This window comes from Boleophthalmus pectinirostris, unplaced genomic scaffold (genome assembly GCF_026225935.1).
Source record: "Boleophthalmus pectinirostris isolate CB_2022bp ecotype Guang Dong unplaced genomic scaffold, ASM2622593v1 HiC_scaffold_13, whole genome shotgun sequence".
In the NCBI taxonomy this organism is placed as follows: Eukaryota; Metazoa; Chordata; class Actinopteri; order Gobiiformes; family Gobiidae; genus Boleophthalmus; species Boleophthalmus pectinirostris.
In genome coordinates this window covers 12558741-12580989 of record NW_026571036.1, presented here as the reverse complement: position 1 = coordinate 12580989, position 22249 = coordinate 12558741, and the positions used below count along the sequence as shown (strand labels likewise).

Here is a 22249-nt window from a genome sequence, read left to right as displayed (position 1 = left end):
CTTTTCTCTCTCCTAGCATATTCGTCTGCGTCCTCTCTCTCACGTCTTTCTCCTTTGCCTCTTTCATTCCATTCCCTTGTCTTTTCTCCTTTTGTCTTCTTCCTCTTCATCTTCTCCCTCCTTTCTCTCTCCGCTCCTTCCTCTTCCTCTTCTTTTCCTTTCAATCCCCTCTTCCATTCCCTCTATTCTCCCCTCTATTCTCTTCCTCTCTTCTCCCTCTCCTCCTCCTCTATCCTCCCCCTTTCCTCTTCTCCCTTCTCTTTCTTCTTTCATTTTCCCTCTCACTGTCCCTCTCCTCCCTTGTCCTTTCATCTCCTTCACTTCTTCTTCATCTGTCTCCTCTTCCCCCTTCTCCCTCTCTTCTTCCTCTCTCCTCCTTCCTCTCTTCCATTCCCTCTCTTCTCCCCTTTATTCTCTTCCTCTCCTCTCCCTCTCCTCTTCCTCTCTTCTCCCTCTTCTCTCTCTTCACTCTAACTTTCCTCTCCTCTTCATCCCATTCTCTCCCACTTCTCCCTTTTCCTTTCCTCTCCTTCTCTTCTTCCTTATCTGTCTCCTCTTTCTCTCTCCTTTCCCACTTCTTTTCCTCTCTTCTCCCTCTCCTCTCTCCTCCCCCTTTTCTCTTCTCCCTCCTCTCTCTCTCCTTTCACTTTCCCTCTCACTGTCCCTCTCCTCTTCCACCCTTTCTCTCCCTCTCCTCCCTTCTCCTTTCATCTCCTTCACTTCTTCATCTGTCTCCTCTTCCCCTCTTCTCCCTCTCCCCTCCCTCTTCTCCTTCCTCTCTTCTCTCCCTCTCATTCTCCTCTTCCATTCCCTCTCTTCTCCCCTCTATTCGCTATTCTCCTTTCTCTGTCCTTTTCCTCTCGTCTGCCTCTCTTCTCTCCTCCCCCTTTCCTTTTCTCCCTCATCGCTCTCTCCTCTTTCACTCTCCCTTTCACTGTCCCTCTCCTTTTCCTCCCATTCTCTCCCTCTTCTTCTTCTCTTCTTCATCTGTCTCCTTTTCCCCTCTCCTCTCCCTCTTTCTTCCCTCTCTTCCCCTTCCTCTCTTCTCTTCCACCTCCCCTTCTCTTCTTGCTTTCCTCTCTCTCTTTCCTCTCCTTCTCCTCTCCTCTTCCCTTCCTTCTCTCCCTCTTCTCCCCTATTCCTCTCCTGCCCCTCTCCTCTTTCTCTCTTCTCCGTCTGTCTCTTCCTCTCCTCTTTTCCTCCTCAAAGACTTCCTCTGTGCAGTCCCCCTGTGTGCTCCCAGTGCATTCTGTTTGTTCAGAGTCCAGAGTGATGTAATAAGCCAGTGGTCCCAGGACACTGTGGAGGAGGAGGCCAGGGTTACGATGGTGTTGCAAGCTGCTCATCCAGGCATGAAGAGGGACCAGCCAAGAAGCAAATGCCAGAGTGGTTTACACACGCAAGTCAATTGTGTGTTTAGTTTTAAGCTTCATAAAATAACAGCTGAAGATGTAACTTGTGTAATATCACAGACTAGGGTTGTCAAGATTCATACTAAAACTAGAAAAATATGGCAAAATGGTCTTATCTGAACCAGAGTTATAGTTAGACCATGTGATATTAAAGAAACATCTAATACTTTGTGTTAAAGTTACATTTTATTGTCTAAAGTATACTTCTGTATGACACAAAATCAACTTTTTAGCCATGTTATAATGTTGTTACCTCCTCAAAAACATACCTGGTTGTTTTTTGTTTCATTCACACATATTGGAGTAATCCTTAGTCCAGGGGTCTCCAATCCTTTTCCTCCAGTGAGCTACTTTTACAAAATAAAAATGCAATAGTTTTAGTGGTCACAGGTTATTGAGGAAATATAACAGCGACAGGTGCAGTTATGTCTATAAAATATAAACCATTATCCATTTATTACTGTACAAAGTTAGACATCAAAATGATAAATGTACAATGGTAAAAGGCATTTAATGAATCAAATTTTACTTATTCAGCACAATATGTAGAATTCAGAAATCCCTTGGCAAGCTACTTTGAAGGGGTGGAGAGCTACTGGTTGGAGATACAGGTTGGAGACCCCTGCCTTAGTCTGCCTACATTTCAAAGCTCAAAATGCTCTGTTCCACCTTGTGATGTCATTAAGCAGCAGTTTTCAGGTTTACCTTTTACCTTTAGTTCAGTAGAAGTTAATGATTCCAGGGCTGAGATTATCCAAATGATTCTAGTCAAGGTGTATAGAGTTTAAAAACAAAGTGGAGCTCTTCCTGTATTGACATCACAAGGTGGAACATTGTTTTCTGTTTGAGAGAAGCAGGGTTTGTGTGTTAACTCAAGGTATGTTTTTGATGAGGAAACATTATAACATAGATCAGAAAATAGCATAATGTGGGCACTTTAATTACATTTTTATCAAAAATATTGTCAGTATTGCAAAATTACAACATCACTGTTTATCTCATTTACCCTCTTGAAGTTGTATTTAGAGTGATTCATGTGTGCTTGAGTAATTTAATGGTATATACTCCTTTATTTTAGCCTTCATTGCTCCTATCAACCTCCGTTTGTACACGCAGGCTTGTTCCTTTTATTAAGTCATTGATAAAATTAATATTGCGTTTTACAACATAATAATCCACGGGTGTCATAGATTATAACTACTGCATATAGCAAACACAAGAACAACATGTGTTCTTTATGTAAAAAAAGCAGAACTATTATGATCCTTTTATAGTGCCTTTTATAGTTGTCTGTTCGTAGCTCCCCTAAGTCGAGTTCCCTTTGAACAGGCATAAGATGTGAACCTTTGCAGGTTTTCCTTAACATTGTTAAATTGAACACTGCGGGCGTTGTGAAATAAAAACTCTTTGGTAATTTTCCCTAATCTGCATTCACAACAGCAGACTTATAATAAATAAGAGTGGAATCGATATGTTTTGTATGTGGCCTTTGGATGGCATATTAAAATGGATGACAGCACTTCTGTGTGTTTGCTGCTGGTTAGTATGTGTACAGCGTGGGACGCGAGGCACAGCAGCTCCCTCACACTGACCTGTTTGAGAACATTCATCACAGAGACAACATGTTTTCAACCTGATCAAGATCTGCCCATCTGACCTTCTACTCTTCTACTCTGGAGTCCTGCCTCCCTGGTTGTTGTTGAGAAAAATGCTACTTTTTGTTTTTTTCTTTGTTAAATTTTCAGATTTGGCTGGCCAGTGTTAAACTTTGGCTCGTCTGTCATGCAGGCATAATTTTTTACAGATTTTCATACTAATTATTTTTTGGACATGATGGTCAGTGAATGGGGACAAGACACAATGTCCACAAAACGATACCAGACAAGAGATTCTGACATAATCAGTAGCAAATAAATTGTACAGTTCAGTTGATGATTTTTACAGCACAATCTTCATTTTATTTAGATTTTATATTTTTCCATTATTATAGCAAAACCTCTCTTGCCACAAAGCTCGTTTAATTTCCATCAGCCAATATTAGCACATTTTTAAACAATAAAGCATTGTCAGTGAAGCATAATTCATCTATCAGAATTGAGTTATCTGATCTTAGTGACAAAATGCTTTTTTTCTTCCATGTTCAGATCATTTTCCCCACACCATCGTCTCACTGGGCAGCCTCAATCATGCTCTGAGTGACAGATTGTTGGATGTCACACTACACGAAGTGAGGAATTTAAATCGTACCACAGCACACATGTTCACTGTCCAATGGCTCTCACTGTTTTTCTGAGTGAATATCAGACTCCAGGCTCCGTGTGGTAATGTTTCCGTAATGTACCGTTGGGTAAGGCTAGTGCTACATGCTGCTTCTGTGTTTGTAAAAGTGAGTAAATGAAAGAGAAAAGAGGAGAGATGGTCCCTCTCACGTTGGAGCTCTTTTGCTGTTACTGAGGAGCTCTTGTGTTTACTGAATGCCACACAGACTGATCACAGATGCAGAGAGAGGATGGCTCACACTGAGACCAAGACTTTAAACTGTCAGGCAAGTTTGATCTTTGTCCCTGCCTCACTCTGAAACCTACGATCCATGATTTTGAGCCACAACTTTTGAGCATGGGGAAAAGATGCCTGGAGTAGGTCTACATGAATAGGCATTTAAAGTGTCAATATTACGCTATTTTCTGATCTACGGTACAACGTTGTTTCCTATTTTTTTATTTAGTTGACCTTTACTAAACCAGGATAGTCCCGCTGAGATAATGAACTTCTTTTTCAGAGGAGTCCTGGCCCCACAAGGGACCCTATCGTACATGTTTTTAGCGGTAGAATCAACTGGAGCACCCAAGAGAAACCTAAGCAAGCACAGAACAGGCAAACTTCACACAGCAAGACCCCACACTGCTCCAGAATCCAACCCAGTACCTTCTTGCTGTGAGGCGAGAGCACTAACCAACCGCCCATCACAAACACGGCCCTGGAGTTGTGTTTTGTTTCATTCACATATGTTTAACACACAAACTCTCTAACGAACCAAGTGTAAAAGGTAGCCATTAACTTGAAAACTACCGCTTCATGACATCACAAGGTGGAGCAGAGCATTTTGAATTTTGGAGATGTAGGCAGATGTAGGTTTCCTTCACTCTAACATGTGTGAAATGAAACAAAACAAAACTCCAGGTATGTTTTTAATGTAGAAACAGCATTACAATGTCTTAAAACTCACAATTTTGTTATATATGACTTGTAAATAATGATCTACATTCTTAGAAAATAACAGGATTAACTTTTGTTTTTTTTTTGTTTTCACTTGTCACTAGTAACAAGGCATTATTAGCTTTCTCGTAAGCCTCTTCTGATCTCACATCTAATCACCAAGCCTAATACACTGCAGAAAAACATGTTCGGAATAATAACTATGAACTTGATTTGAACCGTCGCTGTGTACTTTTCAAGGCCTTCACTTTACAAAGAAGAAAAAGGAAAATGTTGTAGCATTTGTTGCAGCGTAATTTACAAGTATTTATGCCTTTTCTTTTCCATGTGTGTGTTGCAGGCCACTAAAGAACTGAAACTGTATGACAACAAGATCATAGAGTGTAAATTCGAAAACAACAGCTGGGTGTTCATGAGGCAGAGAGTGGACAAGAGCTTCCCCAACTCCTACGACACAGCCATGGGTGAGTCTGACCAAATGTTCCCTCACTGGCTCTGTGCACGGTGCCCAGCTGCTGTGACGGTGCCAGCAGAAGCAACAGTAGTAGTAGATGGTGTAGTTGTATTATTAGTAGTAGTAGTAGTAATAGTTAGGCTTGTCAGAATGATCAAAAAGCTGATACTAATCGATACTAAAACTAGTATAGAAACTAGATCCTCATTTGATCGACTATTAATACTAAAAAATCGCATTCACAGGACAGAAATTACCTGTAACCTTTCCTGAATAGTTTTAGAATTATGCTGAGCAGAACAGAACAAGTATAAAAGCACATAACCCAGTCTATGCCCATGGACCACTATGGACGACTGAAGGACTACACAGATGTAAGACAACATGGTAATATAAAAGAAAGTAATATTATTTAATGTTAAAAATGACTGTTGCCTAAAGAGTGTCTACTGGTCGTGGTATTCAAATTGGTACTGAGTCCCTTGTGTCGTTGTGACAACACTATGGCTCATAGGTTTTGTAATTTGAACAGTCTCATGCTGCATCCTCCCCTCACTTGTGAACAAGACACTGTGATACCTGAACAACTCCATTTGAGGAAGGGACTCCCCACCCACCCAGAGAGGGCAAGCCATCTTTTTCTGGTTGAGAACCATGGCCTTAGATTTGGAGGAGTTGATCCTCATCACCGTTCACTGTTGCGGTGAAGAGGGAGCTGAGCCGAAAGACAAAGCTCTCGAATTACTGGTCAATCTATGTTCCTCCCCTCACCTATGGTCATGAGCTTTGGGTAATGACCGAAAGGACAAGATCGCGGATACAAGCAGCCAAAATGAGTTTCCCCCGCAAGATGGCTGGGCGCTCCCTTAGAGATAGGGTGAGGACCTCAGTCACACGGGAAGAGCTCGGAGTAGAGCCACTGCTCCTCCACGTTGAGAGAAGCCAGTTGAGGTGGCTCGGGCATCTGTTCCGGATGTCTCCTGGGCATCTCCCTTGGGAGGTGTTCTGGGCATGTCCCACCGGGAGGAGGCCCCGGGGAAGACCCAGGACACGCTGCAGGGACTATGTCTCTCAGCTGGCCTGGGAACGTCTTGGGGTCCCCACCGGAAGAGCTGGAGGAAGTGTCCGGGGTGAAGGAGGTCTGGGAGTCCCTGCTTAGACTTGCTGCCCCGCAACCCGGCCCCAGATAAGCAGAAGAAAATGGATGGATGAACTATTTTAGGTCATTTAGCTTTTAGCTATGTCCAAAGTGCCTATTCTCCTCCTTATCCTACCTGTTTCTCCTCTAAAGTCGCCTATGATATTCATATCTTTTTAACATAATGCATTATCTTATTGTAACAGTTTTTTACACATTTAATATGAGCTAAGTTGAATAGACATATCTGGTGCTACCTTACAGAAAGATTCAAATAATAAAAGGTTCAAATGAACTTACATTCAAATTATAATACCAGAAACACTTTTATCACAAACAAACTGTATGCAGACCTTTTAAAAAGACCAGCTGCATGTGAACACATTAAATACATTATGTTCTTAGCTGTATTTCTGAAAAAATACAAACTCTTTTTGCTAGATAAATTCCCCTCCATTTTTACAATCCCATAAAAATGCCCAGACACGCCATCCTTTTTTTACAAAACCATTTCAGAACTCCAATACAGAAATAAGAAAAACTAATGTTGACTGAACTTATCTGTGCGAGCCTCACCTAAACGGCAACATTAAAACACAGAATGAAAGGACAAATTGAAGCCATAAAAACAAGCGGCGGAGGCGAGGGAGCAAAAGCATCGCAGAAATGAATTGTATTGATAGAAGATCGAACGATAGTTGTGAATTATGGAGCGTCGCGTCTTGTGTGTGTGGCCCCGATGGCACCTTAAATCTAAAACCCAGACACACTTTGCACTAGGCTGCAGTTATAGGGATAAAATACTGAATTCTGTGTATTGGATTGTTATGGACCACATTCAAAGTAGTAAAAATATGCCTTCTTTTGTTGAGGGGGAAGTACTTCATGTTTGCTTAAGTGCCATACACCAATCTGGTACAACGCTACAGCCTCTGATGGTGAAGTGAACTGCCTCAATTGGACTTTTTATTTCAAGTCTGCTGTTTGTGGATGACTAAATTGTGATGGCTGAGTCACTGGGCAATAACATCTCCAAAACTGCATTTTTTGTGTGGTCTGGAGTGGTTAGCATCTTTCAGAATTGCTGCAAGAATAGCAATTGTAGTAGCGATAGTAGTCAATAGTCTTGTCACGATGCTAAAATTTCAAACTAGAGTTTGATACTGATTCTGACAATAATAAAAAACATAGACAATAGAATGTAATTTTCAGCATTAAATGACAGTACTGTATTTTCCGCACTACAGGGAGCGCTGGATTATAAAATGCACTTTCATTAAATGGTCTATTTTCGAACTTTTTTCACAAATAAACCGCATCAGACCTTAAACGAAACACAACAGTTTGATGGGTCAGTGGGACTTTGTTTGTGGTGTTCACGGTGACTCTCTCTTGTTCAGTTGTGGAGTGTAGGGAGGGTGCTGTCTGGGACCGCTGGATTGTCGGCGTGTTCGCAGTGACTCAGTTGTTCAGTTGTGGCTAGAAGTGGCACATTGCACTCGCTTTTTCGGTTCGTTCCTCCGTTCCTTGTCCGCGTGGAGTGATGAGTGTGTCTGTGGGTGTTTTTCACTGTGCGGTCGCTGTCTGCTCCGTGCGTGTTTGCGTGCGCTGCGTGAGGTGCGGCTTTGTAGTTTACTGAAGTCATGCTGGGACACCCGAGTGGATCCGTGTATAGGGCGCTCTGGATTGCAGGGTGCTCATTCGTGTTTTTTTTTATGTTTTGGAGGCTTAAGAGTGCGCCCAATAGTGCGGAAAATACGGTACTTTATTTTTTATTATCATGTTGTGTTAGATTTGTGTAATCCTTCCCTCCAATGTAGTGGACCAAACAGACAGGCAAAGACAAGGTATAAAAATAATTTTAAATTTAATAAAGTCAAAAAATATGTAATTTAACAAAGGCTCAAATTAGGTAAATCATTAACAAAAAGCCAGGCCAACTGGGATAACTTAAATCAAACTGAACAGAATAAAATGAATCCAACCAGACAACAAACAGGGATGTTTAAATACATGAGGGCCAACTAAAACTGAACACAGGAGTGGAGAATTACACTGAATAACTAACTAAAACTAGGGATGTAATGAAATCCAAATCTCTCAATACAATATTATCACGGTATATTTATTGCGATATTTTGTAGAGGCTGATATAATTGTAGATTTGACACTTTTTTTCTTTTAAAATACTGACAAGATTTTGGTGTGAATTATTTCCATTATCATCCCAAGAATTCAAGTTAAAAACATATTTCTTCATGTTGTCTGCACTGAAATGAATCCTGGGATATGTAGTTTCCAATGTTCATAAGCTGTTTTTACTATAAAATCGTGCATTTAAGCAAAGGAACTTGTAATTCGATATATTGTGACAGCCCACGGTATTATTGTGAGACTTTTGACGATAAAATATCACAATATTTTGGTTATTGTTACATTCCTAATATTAACATGTGGCCTTATATCTGTGTAATCCCTCAGTCGTCCAGGTAGGTTCCACAGTGATCCATGAGCGTATGCTAGTCTACGTGATTTTTAAGATCAATATAAAGCTTTTCAGAGACTTTTTTTTAGTATCAATACTTGCTCAATTGAGTATCTAGTTTCAGTACTAGTTTTAGTATCGATTAGTATCTGATTTTCTTTACTTTTATACTTACAACCCAAGTATTCGATCAGATCTTGCCCAGTACAGATGTAAGTATATGCAGCTTTTTAGGGTCAAAATGAGACCGCTGTGTACTGTCTACATCTAATTATAAAGCCTTCTATCATCAGAGAATCAGGAAGTGCGCTGTTAGCTTTCTAATTTACTTTTATCCTAAATTTCACTCTGACCTGTGAAGGTTGCTCGTAAACACATTGCAGCGAATAATTAGGATGCTGTGAAAGTGCTGGGGAAGCGAATATCTTTGGTATAGCTGCTCTAAATTGCAGAAGAAGTTATGGGAGCTGCAAATTAGCAAAAAGGTCCCAGCACATTAATAGTTATACGGCGAAATGTTTTCCCTCATGTCCTTGTGTAACTTTAATTAAAAAGAAATACTTGACTACATAAATAATTGGCAATCAGTGATCCATATAAACGACGTACATGTTATTGCACATAATATTAAATTTACACGTCGCCCTGTACTAATGCTTTTTTAAAGGTCATGACATAAAACTGCTCCTCAAATGATAATAATGAGAAAATATCTGTATTATTACATGTCTATTGGTGGCCTTTTTAGTAGCACAGAATGATTTGGTTAGTAAAAGTACATTGCGTTAGATTTGGTGCTATATAAGCTCCGCTCCACCAACTGGCGCTGTGCTACGCCCACAGACAACAGACACTCTGCCCACTCAGCCCAGCCCACACCGCGGACCCTGCCAAGGCGTGGGCCGCAGTGTTACTACCATACAGCGGGAGAAATCTGTCATGTTTATGTACTCATATGGCAGTTCAGTAGAAAAAACGAACTGCCGCCATTTTAGGTCAGTTGAATCAAAAATTAAAGGTGCATTGTGTGGTTTTTGGTGGAGGGTCCGTCAAAAGGTTTTCTCCATGAAGATGTTCTCGCTTTGCCTTGAATGTTTCACAGTATGGCATTAAACATTTCTATCTCCACTAGGGCTGGGTATCATTAAGAAGTTGCCAATACAATACATACTTTGATACAGTGATTGATACTTGATACTTTTGATTCGATACGATATATTTCAAACTGATTCGATACGGTTCAATCAAAAATAAAGGCTAAATCATGGCTGTGATACTAAAAGCCTTTCTTAAACCACTTCTTGTGCAAAGTGAATATGAAACACAAACATTTTAATCATCAAAACAGTGAAAATGTCAAATTTGTTGCATAAAGTTTGCATGAGTTTCCTTCCTCTAAACAAGCAACAAAATTGTAGCGCTGTAACAAAATAATTTAGTAAAATATACCTAAAAATACTCTTGGTGATATCGATACAGTAGCTTACGATATCGATACTGTATCACCATATTAAACAATACGACATATCAATATTTTGATATTTTTGCACACCCCTAATGGAGACCAAACTAGACCAAGTTACAGGTCAGATCTGTGGAGAGGCGACCCCGCACAGTGAAAATTCCTGTTTTTCTAGATATTTTTGAGCTATAAAACCACCTGTAATAATGAATAAATGTAAGGTAGAGTTGTTTAATGTCATACTGTGGAACATTCCAGGCAGAGCAATGACAAGAGGCAGTCCTGCAACCAAAAAGCCACACAATGCACCTTTAAGAAGATGAGAGAGCAGCAAGAATTAAATATTACTAAAAGGTCCTGTATTACGCTATTTTCTGATTTATGTTATAATTTTTTTTCCTCGAACATATCTAATTGTGTTTTGTTTTATTCACATGTTTAACACAAAATCACACAGGAGTTCTCTCAGACAGAAAACACTCTGTTCCACCTTGTGATGTCATCTGGTAATACAGGAAGCACCCCACTGTGTTTTGAAACTCCATACACTTTCACTGGAATCATTTTGGTTACTTTGAGCTCTGGAATTGCCAATTTCTACTTAACTAAAAGAAAAGGGTAGCTGTTAACCTGAAAAGTACCGCTTCATAACATCACAAGGTGGAACAGAACATTTTCAGTTTTGGAGATGTAGACAGACTAATAATAAAGGATTACTGTGAACATGTGTGAATGAAACAAAACACAACTTCAGGTTTGTTCTGTTTTTGATGAAGTAACAGCATCATAACATGGCTTAAACCATTTGCTTTTTGGATTTTGCGTAATATAAGACCTTTAAATGTGTGAATGAACTAAAGACAAATCCATTTAGGCTATGTTTTAATGAAGGAACAACTTTGTAGCGATGTAAAAAGCTCAAATTATCTAAACAAGATATCTCCCATCTCTTTAAACATTACATTTATCTGAAATTAAATCAGACTCCTCAGTTGTGTAGGAGTTGAAAAGCGAAAGTTTTTGAACGTTTGAAACTCCTGAACCATTATGATATATTGCAATCTAACATGGGGCCTATATTTTGCATACGTGATCATGAGGAGGTTGACAAATGATCCTTCTAATTAGGCTAATGAGACTTACCCTATATAATATGATGCACATGCTCAACCTTTACCTCCAGGAGAAACCAGGTCATGGCAGCCCGAGTGTTTTTCCATCACAGGTTCCATAGGCTTATCTGTGACATTTAGGTTACAAAACGCAACGCTGGTTTTCATTTATTTAAAGTGCGTGTGAAATAAGAACAAAATTAAATACAGTGGTGTTATGAAATGAACATGAGGGCCATTCTTCTTTTATTAATTTAAAAGAAATGATATGGCTCTTCCTGGACCCATACTCCTCACCGCCTTAAATTACATTACACATAAAAGAAAGAAACATCGGCGTCATCTTGAGCACTTTTATGTCACCATTCAGAGGATATATTTTATTATAAGTTAATTCCCATGGCAACAATACCGTTTTTTTCACTCCACATGCATTGCAATAGTATTGGTGGGGAGTTTTTAAGGTTAGATTCCTGAAGATCTACTGAAACTACATTGCTACCACCTTTGATAATTTGAGCAAAACACTCCCGCCTTTTGTCTATATATTCATGGGTTTGTTAGAGTGATTAAAAATTAGCAATGTTGCCGTGGCAATTCACAATTACAAGCCTAATATCTTTTTGAATGCTGAAATGTCGTAGAAAATGGTACCTACAGTATAAACAGAAACTAGAAACTCATGAAAAGGTAATAAGGTGGTGCTCCGTGAAGCTGCCAGTGATTTTTTTTTTTCTTGAAATATTGGCCACATTTACCTGATGTTTTTGAATTCCAAATTAATTGTTCTGAATTAAATAGTTCTCAATTAAAATATTCTACTTCGAGATTACTTGGAAATAATAATTCTGAATTGACGTTTACATGGAAAACATGTTAAATCACCTTTATTTAATTTCGCTCAACGTGTGGTTATCAAGGAGAGTTATGATTGGACAGGGGGTGCACAAATGTATTTACTCTATCGGAAAAAAAACACACACTTCAGCTGTTACCGGCTTTTTTGTTATCTCGGATTGTCGTTACGCCATGGACACAAACATGATACAAACTTTTTCGCAGTTGTTCCGATGGTTCACTCTTTACATTATTTGTAGTTCTTCCAGCACACTTATCAAAAAAATTTATTTGACTCGAGACCAACGTCAGCTCCGGGCTGCGAATTTACAAAATCTACTATGGCCACGCCAAAGTTCGCCAAACTCTGCTTCTGATTGGTTGATCTTCAAGGCTTGACCGATCAGAAGGCGAGTTCGGCGAAATCTGACGTGGTCATGGTAGGATTCGTAAATTCACGGCCCAAAGCAAACGTTGATCTCAAGTTGGTCTTGCAGTGGGTCATCGCATCAAAAAAGCAACCCAACAAGCATGCGCTGAATGACTGGAATTATTTTTAAGAAGAATAAATGTTTACACAATCAAGAAATAAATTAATTCAGTTTGAAAATCTGGATAAACCACCCACTTACTTCGGAATTAAACTTAATTCTGAAGTAAGTGGGTCAGTAATCATTGTCATTAGGAATAAAGTGTTTACATGGTCTTTTTAAAACAGAATAAAGTTTTATTTGGAATTAAAGCTCTCATCTAAATGTGACCATTGTTATACTTTCTAAATCTTGTCTCCTCTCTCCGCAGCCGTGTGCAAGAGCATCCAGGAGCCCGTCACCAAGGAGATCCTGTTCGAGTTCCTGGACCGGTGTTGCGCCCAAAGCGGCCCCCCCCAGAACAAGAGACACCCCTCCGACCCCGACGCCGCCCTCATGCCCCCTCCCCCACCCAAAAGACCCAACAGAGCCATCCCATAATAACACACGTCCACGCACTCCGATGTGAAACCCCCCCCGCCTCCATTTCGGGACGATGTTTGGATGCTGGCATGTTAGCGACGCCGCCAACAAAGACTGCAACTTGTCATTCGTTTTACTTGTTTGTAGCTTTAATTAAATCCCAAAAACCGACGCGACATTTTGTTTTTTTTTTTCTTCTACTATTTATACTTTTTTATTGTCAGAGCTAATACATTTCATCTGCGAGGTAATAATGTGGATCTATGCTTTGTTAAAGGTTTGTAATGAAATCGAGTAAATGGTGAAAGCTCATGTCTTCAACGAGAATATGTTTTAAAAGTAGTTCAAAGTTCGACCAAAGCCTTTTGTAAGGATTTATCTGCTCTCCCAGGTCGGTTTATGAAGGTCGAAATGGTTTTATAGTGCTGTTTATCACAACTAAAATCTGACATGTCCCTTCTGTGTCCTCTATTTCTTCTTCAGAGGAGTTTTTCTATAGCGAGTATTTTTGGCAGTGTGATAATTCAAATCAATAGCCCTAGGCCTCTCACTACTGTCTGCGTGATTTAGAATACTGGTCGGAGCCAAGAGATTTTCGTTTCTCAATAATTGTGAAGAATGCAGAATTTCACAAATGGTACTGTAGTCGAGAATGAACAATGGGTTTTATTTTTGCAAGAATTTAAGAAAAAAAATACAAAATTGAAGGGCAAAATCTGTAATTTCCGTGTGGATTCCAGATGACGTTTTAAAAAATGAAGTGAATTTTAATAGGTTTGTAGTACAGACTAATGATTCCAGATTTACCAGTGTATCAAGTGCAAGCTGCTGTTTGTGTCCATCTCTAACCAGTGTTGCTTCTAAACTAAATCAATCTGTTATACATTTTTAAACGTCCATTGCGTAACTTTTCTGGTGGAGGATCTGCTGCCTGCTACTTTTTTACAATCTATGATTTCAGCACTAAGTTTATTACTGTATGAACAAAAATTTAATGATGTCTGCTGGCCACGATTGGCAATTCAAGTTCAGCCAATTATTTTTTTGTGCCAAGAAAATTGTTTTCATATTTGAGTCAGTGTTAAATGTTAAAGTATTAGTCTGTTTTCTGATCTGTTACAATGTAGTTTCTTGTAAAAAACATATCTGGAGTTGTGTTTTGTTTCATTCACACATTTAACACGCAAATCCTGCATATTTAGACTTTTAGTTTTTTTCTCTCAAACAGAAAACACTCTGTTCCAACTTGTGATGCCATGTGGTGATACAGGAAGTGCTCCAATGTGTTTTTAAACTCCATACACCTTCACTGGAATCATCAGAATCAGAATTTATTTGTCATTTCAGTATAGAAAAATACACAGAAACAAAATACTGCACTCAGGTCCAGGTCAACAGCAGCATAGATAATAATAAGAATATATAGTAAAAATATTGTATGGCAAATACCGTCTTTAAAAAACACAGCCCCCACCTGCCCTCATTTTCTAAAGTGCCTTCCAAATCAGTGTTGTTTTGTAAAGGCACATTAATGTCTGGGCTTTCTGACAGAATTGATCTGTCTCACGGCATCAGGATAAAAACCTGTAGCCTGTAGGTGGCGCAATCTTCTACCTGATGTAAAAAGTCCATGTGCTGGATCTGGATTATTTCAGGTCTGGAAAAGCCTTTCTCCAATAAACAACAAACAAGATAAAAGGTGGTTAACTTGTCAGGGGCCATACCAGTTTGTCAAAGCCTGATCCCGTCACATCTCAGAAGCTCCGCAGTGCCGGGCCTGGTTAGTACTTGGATGGGAGACCGCTGGGAAAATCAGGTGCCACAGTGGGGAGCCAGTCGCAAAAACTGTCACAAGGCACGACACTCTTATTGCCTAGTATGAAAGTTGAGTGTGTGAGTGATGGTGGTGGTCAGAGGAGCCCACTGGCAGCCACGCTTCCGTCAGTGTGCCCCAGAGCAGCTGTGACTACAATAGAAGCTTATTACCACTGGGTATGAAGTGAATGAATTATGCTCTGTCCAGAAAAGCGCTATATAAAACTGAAAACACCGATGCATTAAGGTGGAAGAGAGCATTTGGAGATGTAGACAGAATAATACTCGGATTACTCAACCTTGTATGAATAAAATAAAACATAACTCCAGGTCTGTTTTTGAAGAGGAAACAGCATTATAACATGACTTAAAGCTGACAAGAGTACATTTTGTGTTATATAAGACCTTTAATAATAAAAAGTGACTTGTAGTTATGTGAAATCTTTGTTTCTCAGGGTTGACAGGACAGCTGGGTCAGAGCACCTCTATTTTGGGGCATAAGTCTGAGAGATTTGCTGAACAAACAAACCCAGTTCTGCAGAGCCTTATCTGTGGTGTCCGGGACTAAAGGATTCTCTGCTAAAAGTTCCACTGTCTTCTGGTAAGGCTGGGGTTATCACTGTGTCAAATTTATTTCAGATGGAAGAAAAAAAAAGATGATGTATTTTGCTTTAGGGTCTTTGAGAGCTTAAAAGGGCAGTATGTAACTTCTAAGGTGATGAGTCGACTACTTGCTTGTCCCCATGGAGTTATTTTTTTTAGCTAATGTTAGAGGTGTTTTATAGCTCAAAAATATCTTACTAAATGTGATTTCTTATGTGCAGGCTTGCTTCTCCATAGATCTGACCATTACCTTGCCTCCATTGTGATTACTAAATTGTTGTTTTTGCTCCGTACTGTGGAATAATCAAGGCAAAGCAGTAATATCGCCATGGAGACAAGCAGGCGTCAGACCCTCCAGCAGAAATGTTACATAGTGCAACTTTAAATCGATATATATCAGTTTTGGTTTCATAGTAGATCACACACTTGAATGAATTCAGTTTTCAGAACAGTCGAGTACTTGTCTAAACATGGCATTGAACAGTCTGCATCAAACGTGGGAATGAACCCCGCTAATGGGTTATCTACATTAAATGTGCACTTTTATGTTTGCACATTTTATCTGGGGTCTCATTTATAAAGTGTGTGCATGTACGAAAAAGTGACGTACGACACTCTCCACATTAAAGGACCCATATTACAGTCTTTTCTGATCTATGTTCATTCACACTAGTCAGGCTGGCATCACCTAGTGCCTCGGCTCAACTAGGTCAGGAATCAGAATACACCAAATGGTTCGCAAAAACCCCGGAAGTGCGATTTCAGGCACCAGCCAATCAGCGAAGAGCCTTACATTCTGTGTTGGCAATGATTCCCGAGATCGAGGATTTAAAGCCGGAACAAAGAGAATGTTTGGTGAATTTTACCAAGGGGAAAGACGTTTTTGTCCTTCTTCCTACGGGATTTGGGGAAAGCTTAATACACACGTTATGACCAAATAGCAGCGATTCGTCAAATGAAAAAAAGTACCCGTCTACCGTTGAGCAAACAAATTCTAAAGATGCAAGGACAAACCATTTCTACGAAGTGAAACTGGCTGATGACTCAGGCTACATTCACACATGTTTTACACACAACCCTGCATATTTCAGTAGAGTTCTTCTGAAAACACTTTGTTCTTTAATCTCCATACACCTTCACTAGAATCATATGGATAATTTCAACCCTGGAATTGTCAATCTCTACTAAACTAAAGTTAAAGAGTAGCTGTTAACTTGAAAACTACCACTAAATGACAGCATTAATAAAGGATTACTCAAACATGTGAATGAAACAAAACACAACTCTGCATGTGTTTTTGAGGAGATAAAAATATTATAACATGGCTTAACACTCACAAACGTCAAAGTTGCATAATATAGGACCTTTAATTTTGTGATTTATGAAAACTTGACATGGAAATGAGCTGCCGGGTCCCAAAGCTCTGAACGTTGTGCCTCGGGGTTTTCAGAGCTGAGGCAAATTGGAGGAGGTGTTTTGCTGTACATACACTTTTAGTAAGGATTCCGCATTAGGTTTTGTAAATGAGACCCCTGAGCTGGAGCTTGGCTGGGTTTAATGCCAGGCAAAGCAATAACAATTCCTTGGAGACAATCAGCCTTCACCAGAAAAGTTACATGGGGCACCTTTAATGATGTATAAAGGACAGGATGTGAAATCAAGCAGAGGCAGACACTTGAAGGCCCTATACCACGCAAAATTGACTCTTGTAAACTTTAAACCAGGTTACGTTGTTATAACCTCATCAAAAACAGACCTGGAGTTGTGTTTTGTTCCATTCACACATGTTTCAACCCTTTATTATTGGGCTGTCTACATTTCCAAAGCTCAAAATGCTCTGTTCCACCTTGTGATGTCATGAAGCGGTAGTTTTTGAGATAACAGAGACGTTTTGCCATATTTTTAGTATGGATTGGCTGAAGGAGGGCTGAAATCACCCAAATGATTCTAGTGAAAGTGTATTGAGTTTAAAAACACAGTGGAGCACTTCGGTCCATGTACCATTCGTTCTTTTGAATTTCAATTAAGAACAAAATATAGTAAAATGGGAAAATGGTTTATTTCATTATTCCATTTTAGTGTCAAACAAAAAGAAGACAGATTTCAACCTCTATTTCCAAAATTTAATTTAAAGTTTAAAGTCTCAGTGACTATTTTAATTTTGATATTTTATTCTCTCTGGTTTATTTGCCCCTGAAGTTCTGCTGCTCAACCATGTCTCTATAAATAAAAAAAATATATATTAGATTTCTATGGTGTCAAATGAAGTTTATCGCTGCTTTCTGTTTCTCGTCATGGACTTCATCAATGACTTTCTAAGACGTGAAAGTAAACGCATCGCTATAAAAGAAGAAACATATTTGTCCACAAAATTGCAACGATTTTTCAAGTAAGTCATTCTAGCAGCAGAACTTCTGGGGCAAATAAATCAGAGAATAAAATATCAAAATTAAAATAGGCAGTAATGGTGTTACTTGAAATAATCCGTGTATCATTCGTTCATTCGTTTTTGAAAATAAAACCAAAAATAAGAAAACAAAAAAACAACTATTTTCTCCATTATTTGTCTCCAAAATGGAAGTGAAAAAACGGTTAACAATTAGTTTTTTCACTTTTCGATTTTGTGTTAAAATGAGACTTAGACTGTGATGCTGAACTGAACTGAAACAGGACTAAACCAGGACTAAACTGGTATCAGTCCTCGTCCGGTCCTGGTCTCAGTCCTAAACCAGGACTGAAACAGGAGTGTCAGGACTGGCCTGGACGTGCGCCCGCGTAGACTGTCGGGTGGTTAGGAAACCAGGACCAGACTGGGACTGAGACCGGGACCACACTGAGACTGAGACCAGGACTGAAACCCGGTTCAATCCTGTTTTAGTCCTGGTTCAGTCCTGGTTCAGTCCTGGTTCAGTCCTGGTTCAGTCCGGCATCGCAGTTTAAGTCACGTAAACGGGAAACATCCGTTATCCGTTTTTTCCATTATTCATTTAAATACAAAATCGAAAAATGAAAAAAACAAATTATTTGTTTTTTCATTTTCGTTTTGGAGACAAATAATGAAGACAGATGTTTTTTTGTTTTCATATTTTTGGTTTTATTTTGAAAAACGAATGAACACATGTCACACAGATTTTAAATAAACTTTAAATTAAATATTGGAAATAGAGGTTGAAATCCGTTTTTTTTTTTTTTTTTTTTTTTTTTTTTGACACTAAAACAGAATAATGAAATAACAAACTGTGAATGAAAAAAACACAACTCCAGGTATGTTTGTGATGAGGAAAAAACATAATAACAGATCAGAAAATAGTGTAATACGGGCCATTTTAAGTATGAATTTTATCCAATGCCTCAGATTACATATTCACTGGACGTCTTCAAGTCTGTGTAGTTTGAGATTGGTGTTTAATTTAACTTTTTATCTACTTTCCTTTCCTTTTCATTTCAACACATTGTCAAGCTTTACAATTTACCATGACCTCAGCGAAAGTGCACTTCAATATAAAACTACTATTTAAACTTTGAAGACCCCTGAACCAGACCAAAGCTTAGCCCTGTTATTATCAATGGCATTCGGTGAAGTCAAAAAGTACCACGCTCTGTAGTCTCCCATGAGAATGCAGTACCATCCGTGTGTACAGAGGTGCCAGGAAGTAATCAGGACCAATTATCCAGCGCACCGCAATTATCTGTAATGACAACGGGCCCAGTGTCATTTAACAACTGCTACAAAAACTAGACACACTGTGGAAAAGGAAGTCATTTATTAAGCTCCTAACTTTTCATTTTTGAAAGTAGTATTTTAAAGGGCCCTGATCTATGTTATAATATTGTTTCCTCGTCAAAAACATTTCTGGACCTGTGTTTTGCTTCATTCACACATATTTAACTCATAAATCCTGCATATTTACGTTGAGTTCTCCTCTCAAACAGCAAACACTGTTCCAGCTTTTGATGTCATGGCAATACAGGAAGTGCTCCACTGTGTTTTTAAGCTTAACTTCACTACAATCATTTAGATTTTAGTGAAGATAGAGCAAAACACAACTCCAGGTGTATTTCTTGAAGAAGTAACAGCATTATAACATATCTTAAAGCTCACAAGAGTCACTTTTGTGTAATATATGAACTTTAAAGTTAGGGTTTTAGACAATGTGCACAGACAAAACCACAAAGTCGTGTTCAAACTGAGACAATTTTTATTTTGACCTACTTTACGTATGGTTAGTGTCTCTGTAATGTTTAGGCGTTATCCACATGAAACAAAGATGGACAAAAACCTCAAGATCTTCTCTGTCAGCACAAATAATCTGAGATGAAATATTTTAACACAAGAGTTGCAAAATGTTATAGTTTTATTTAGGTGGTGTCCACACAACAATGTTTTTTGGTCGAAATGGTGAAGTTTTTATTCGTTTTGGCCTTTCGTCCACACGGAGCCGGTATTTTGGGTGGGTGAAAACTGTGTTTTTTGAAAACGGGTTTCAGAGTGGAGAAATCTGAGAACGCTGGCATTGTGTTGTCATGTGGACAAGCAAACCACAGCTTTTGGAAAACAATGATGTTGCGACCCCGTCCTCGTCTTTATGCACATGTGCTCTTTGTAGTATTGTTGTCCAGAGGCTCTATCCTGTTTTAAGGTGTGGCATATGTATTACATCGTTTTCACTCAGTGCTCCATTGTCGTGTGGATGTGAATATTTATTGATCCGACACGTGGACACAAATTTTTTTTAACCCGCAAAAAAAAAAAATCCAGGAGCATTGTCATGTGAGCATTGTCGCCTTAGTAAATAAAGCCATTCCATTTTGCAACTCTTGTGTTAAAATATAGCATGATTCTCGTCAGTTGAAAGGACTTTTTACATTAACAGGCTGAAAAAATTCCCTCCAGAGCCACAGATTATATATAGACGTGAACGTAGGGACGTCATACTGTTCGGCTCCAGTCAACTGAAGCTAATAGAGGCCAGCAGTTGGGGGTTAATTTGGAGCCAAGTTCCATATTTGGAATTCAGAGTGCAGCCAATCAGCGGTGAGGTTATTGAAGGTACTCACTCATTCCCTGTGGTGGAAGAAGTGCTTAATTTTGTTAAGAAAAAGTACAGATATCGGAGCAAAAAATGCACAGATATAAGTAAAAGTATCATATGAAAAAAAAAAATACAAAAGCACCTGTTTAAAATTTTACTTAAAGAGGAAAAAGTTAGTTTTCAGCTCAGATTTTGAAATCTAATAAAGCTTCAACTTCAGTGTTTTTGATAAACATTTGTGTTGAATTTTGTTCAGCAGAAACAATAAAAATTTTCCAAGCTGTTTTTATTAGTATATTTTTGTTTGCTCAAACTACAAATAAACTCCTCCGCCTTTTCAGCAGGTCTCAAACAATAATAAAATATGCTTAATTACTTTTCAGTCTTGTTCAAAAAATGTAGTGGAGTAGAACATACAAATACCTACTCTCAAATGTAAGTAGGGATGTAACAATAACCGAAATGTCGTGACATCGTATCATCAAAGTTCTCACAATAATATCATGGACCATCACAATATATCGAATTACAAGCCTCTTCTCTTAAATTAAAAGTTATGGTGCAGCAACAGCTAAAAAAAAAGACAGAGGAAACTACATAGACCATGATCCTTTGCTCCATTTCAGTGCAGACTACAAGAAGAAATAACACTTCTAAGCACTTTTAAGTCTTGTCAAGGCATTTTAAGAGGAAAAAGTAGCATATTAATAGTTTTAGCTGTTTAGCCTCCACAGAATATCGCAATAAATATCGTACCATGAGATTTATATCGTGAAAATATCATACCAAGAGATTTGGGTATTGTTACACCACTAAAGGCAAGTACAAGTAAAAAGTATCCACATTAAGCCTTGAGCCTGCCCACCATATCATGAGCTTTCCCACAATATCGCAATAAATATCGTACTGTGAGGTTCATACTGTGACAATATCATATCGTGAGACTTGGATATTGTTACACCACTAAAGGCAAGTACAAGTAAAAAATATCCACATTCAAATGTACTGTAAGTAAAGTACAGATACCTAAAATGTATAGTTAAGTACAGTACTACTTTTACTTTTACTTTGTTACGTTTCAGCACAGACTCTTCATGCTTACATTGCTGATTTCCACGAGGCGCTTTGTGATGACTGTCAATCAAACCTGTTGCAAACGTTAACATTTATCAGTAGCGTCTGTTCACTTATTGACGTTTTGATAGTTCACTTTAGAGAACATATAATACTTTGATCCTGGTACATTGTAAACAGAAAGCTTGACATTTCTTCAGCACATCCCCAGTCCCAGATCTTTCTTCTTTCATGGACTGTTACTTACTGGAGGTCAATCCATTGATCTACGCCGAATACTGAGAGATTTGAGTATAATCCTATAACACATGTGTAAAGTAGATAAGATGCATCGTGTCCTGAGGCGCCGATTCAATCCAGCCGTATACTCTTTCACTGTGGCCTTTGGGAAATTCTCTCTTCTATAAGGTTCAAATAGCTCTGTAATGTGAAATCAGAAGAAGCTGGTTATAGTTTATGAAGGTCTGTGTGCAGAGACCAAAGGCTAATCCAAGTGGAATGGGGAAGAATTAGCCTTGTGAAGTGAAGTCAGAGGGATATAACAATACTAGGCCCAAGGATTATGGATTTCAAAGCTGTAAAGTGCGTATTATGTAGTCAGTAACATGCTTGTTCAGTTCTTTTATAGTCTTACATTGCCAATGAGGTAGACAAT

The 22249-nt window shown here is 38.8% G+C and overlaps 1 protein-coding gene across 1 annotated transcript in view; it reads left to right on the top strand.

Annotated features, from left to right (window-relative positions):
* The window catches only part of rngtt (RNA guanylyltransferase and 5'-phosphatase), a 149788-nt gene extending 135576 nt beyond the window's left edge, over positions 1 to 14212 (top strand). Inside the window, exons 15-16 of the mRNA XM_020939046.2 lie at positions 4969 to 5092; positions 12918 to 14212. Coding sequence (XP_020794705.1) covers positions 4969 to 5092; positions 12918 to 13087 — 294 coding nt within the window. The 3' untranslated portion in view covers positions 13088 to 14212. The remainder of the gene's footprint in view (positions 1 to 4968; positions 5093 to 12917) is intronic.
* Positions 14213 to 22249: the final 8037 nt, after the last annotated feature.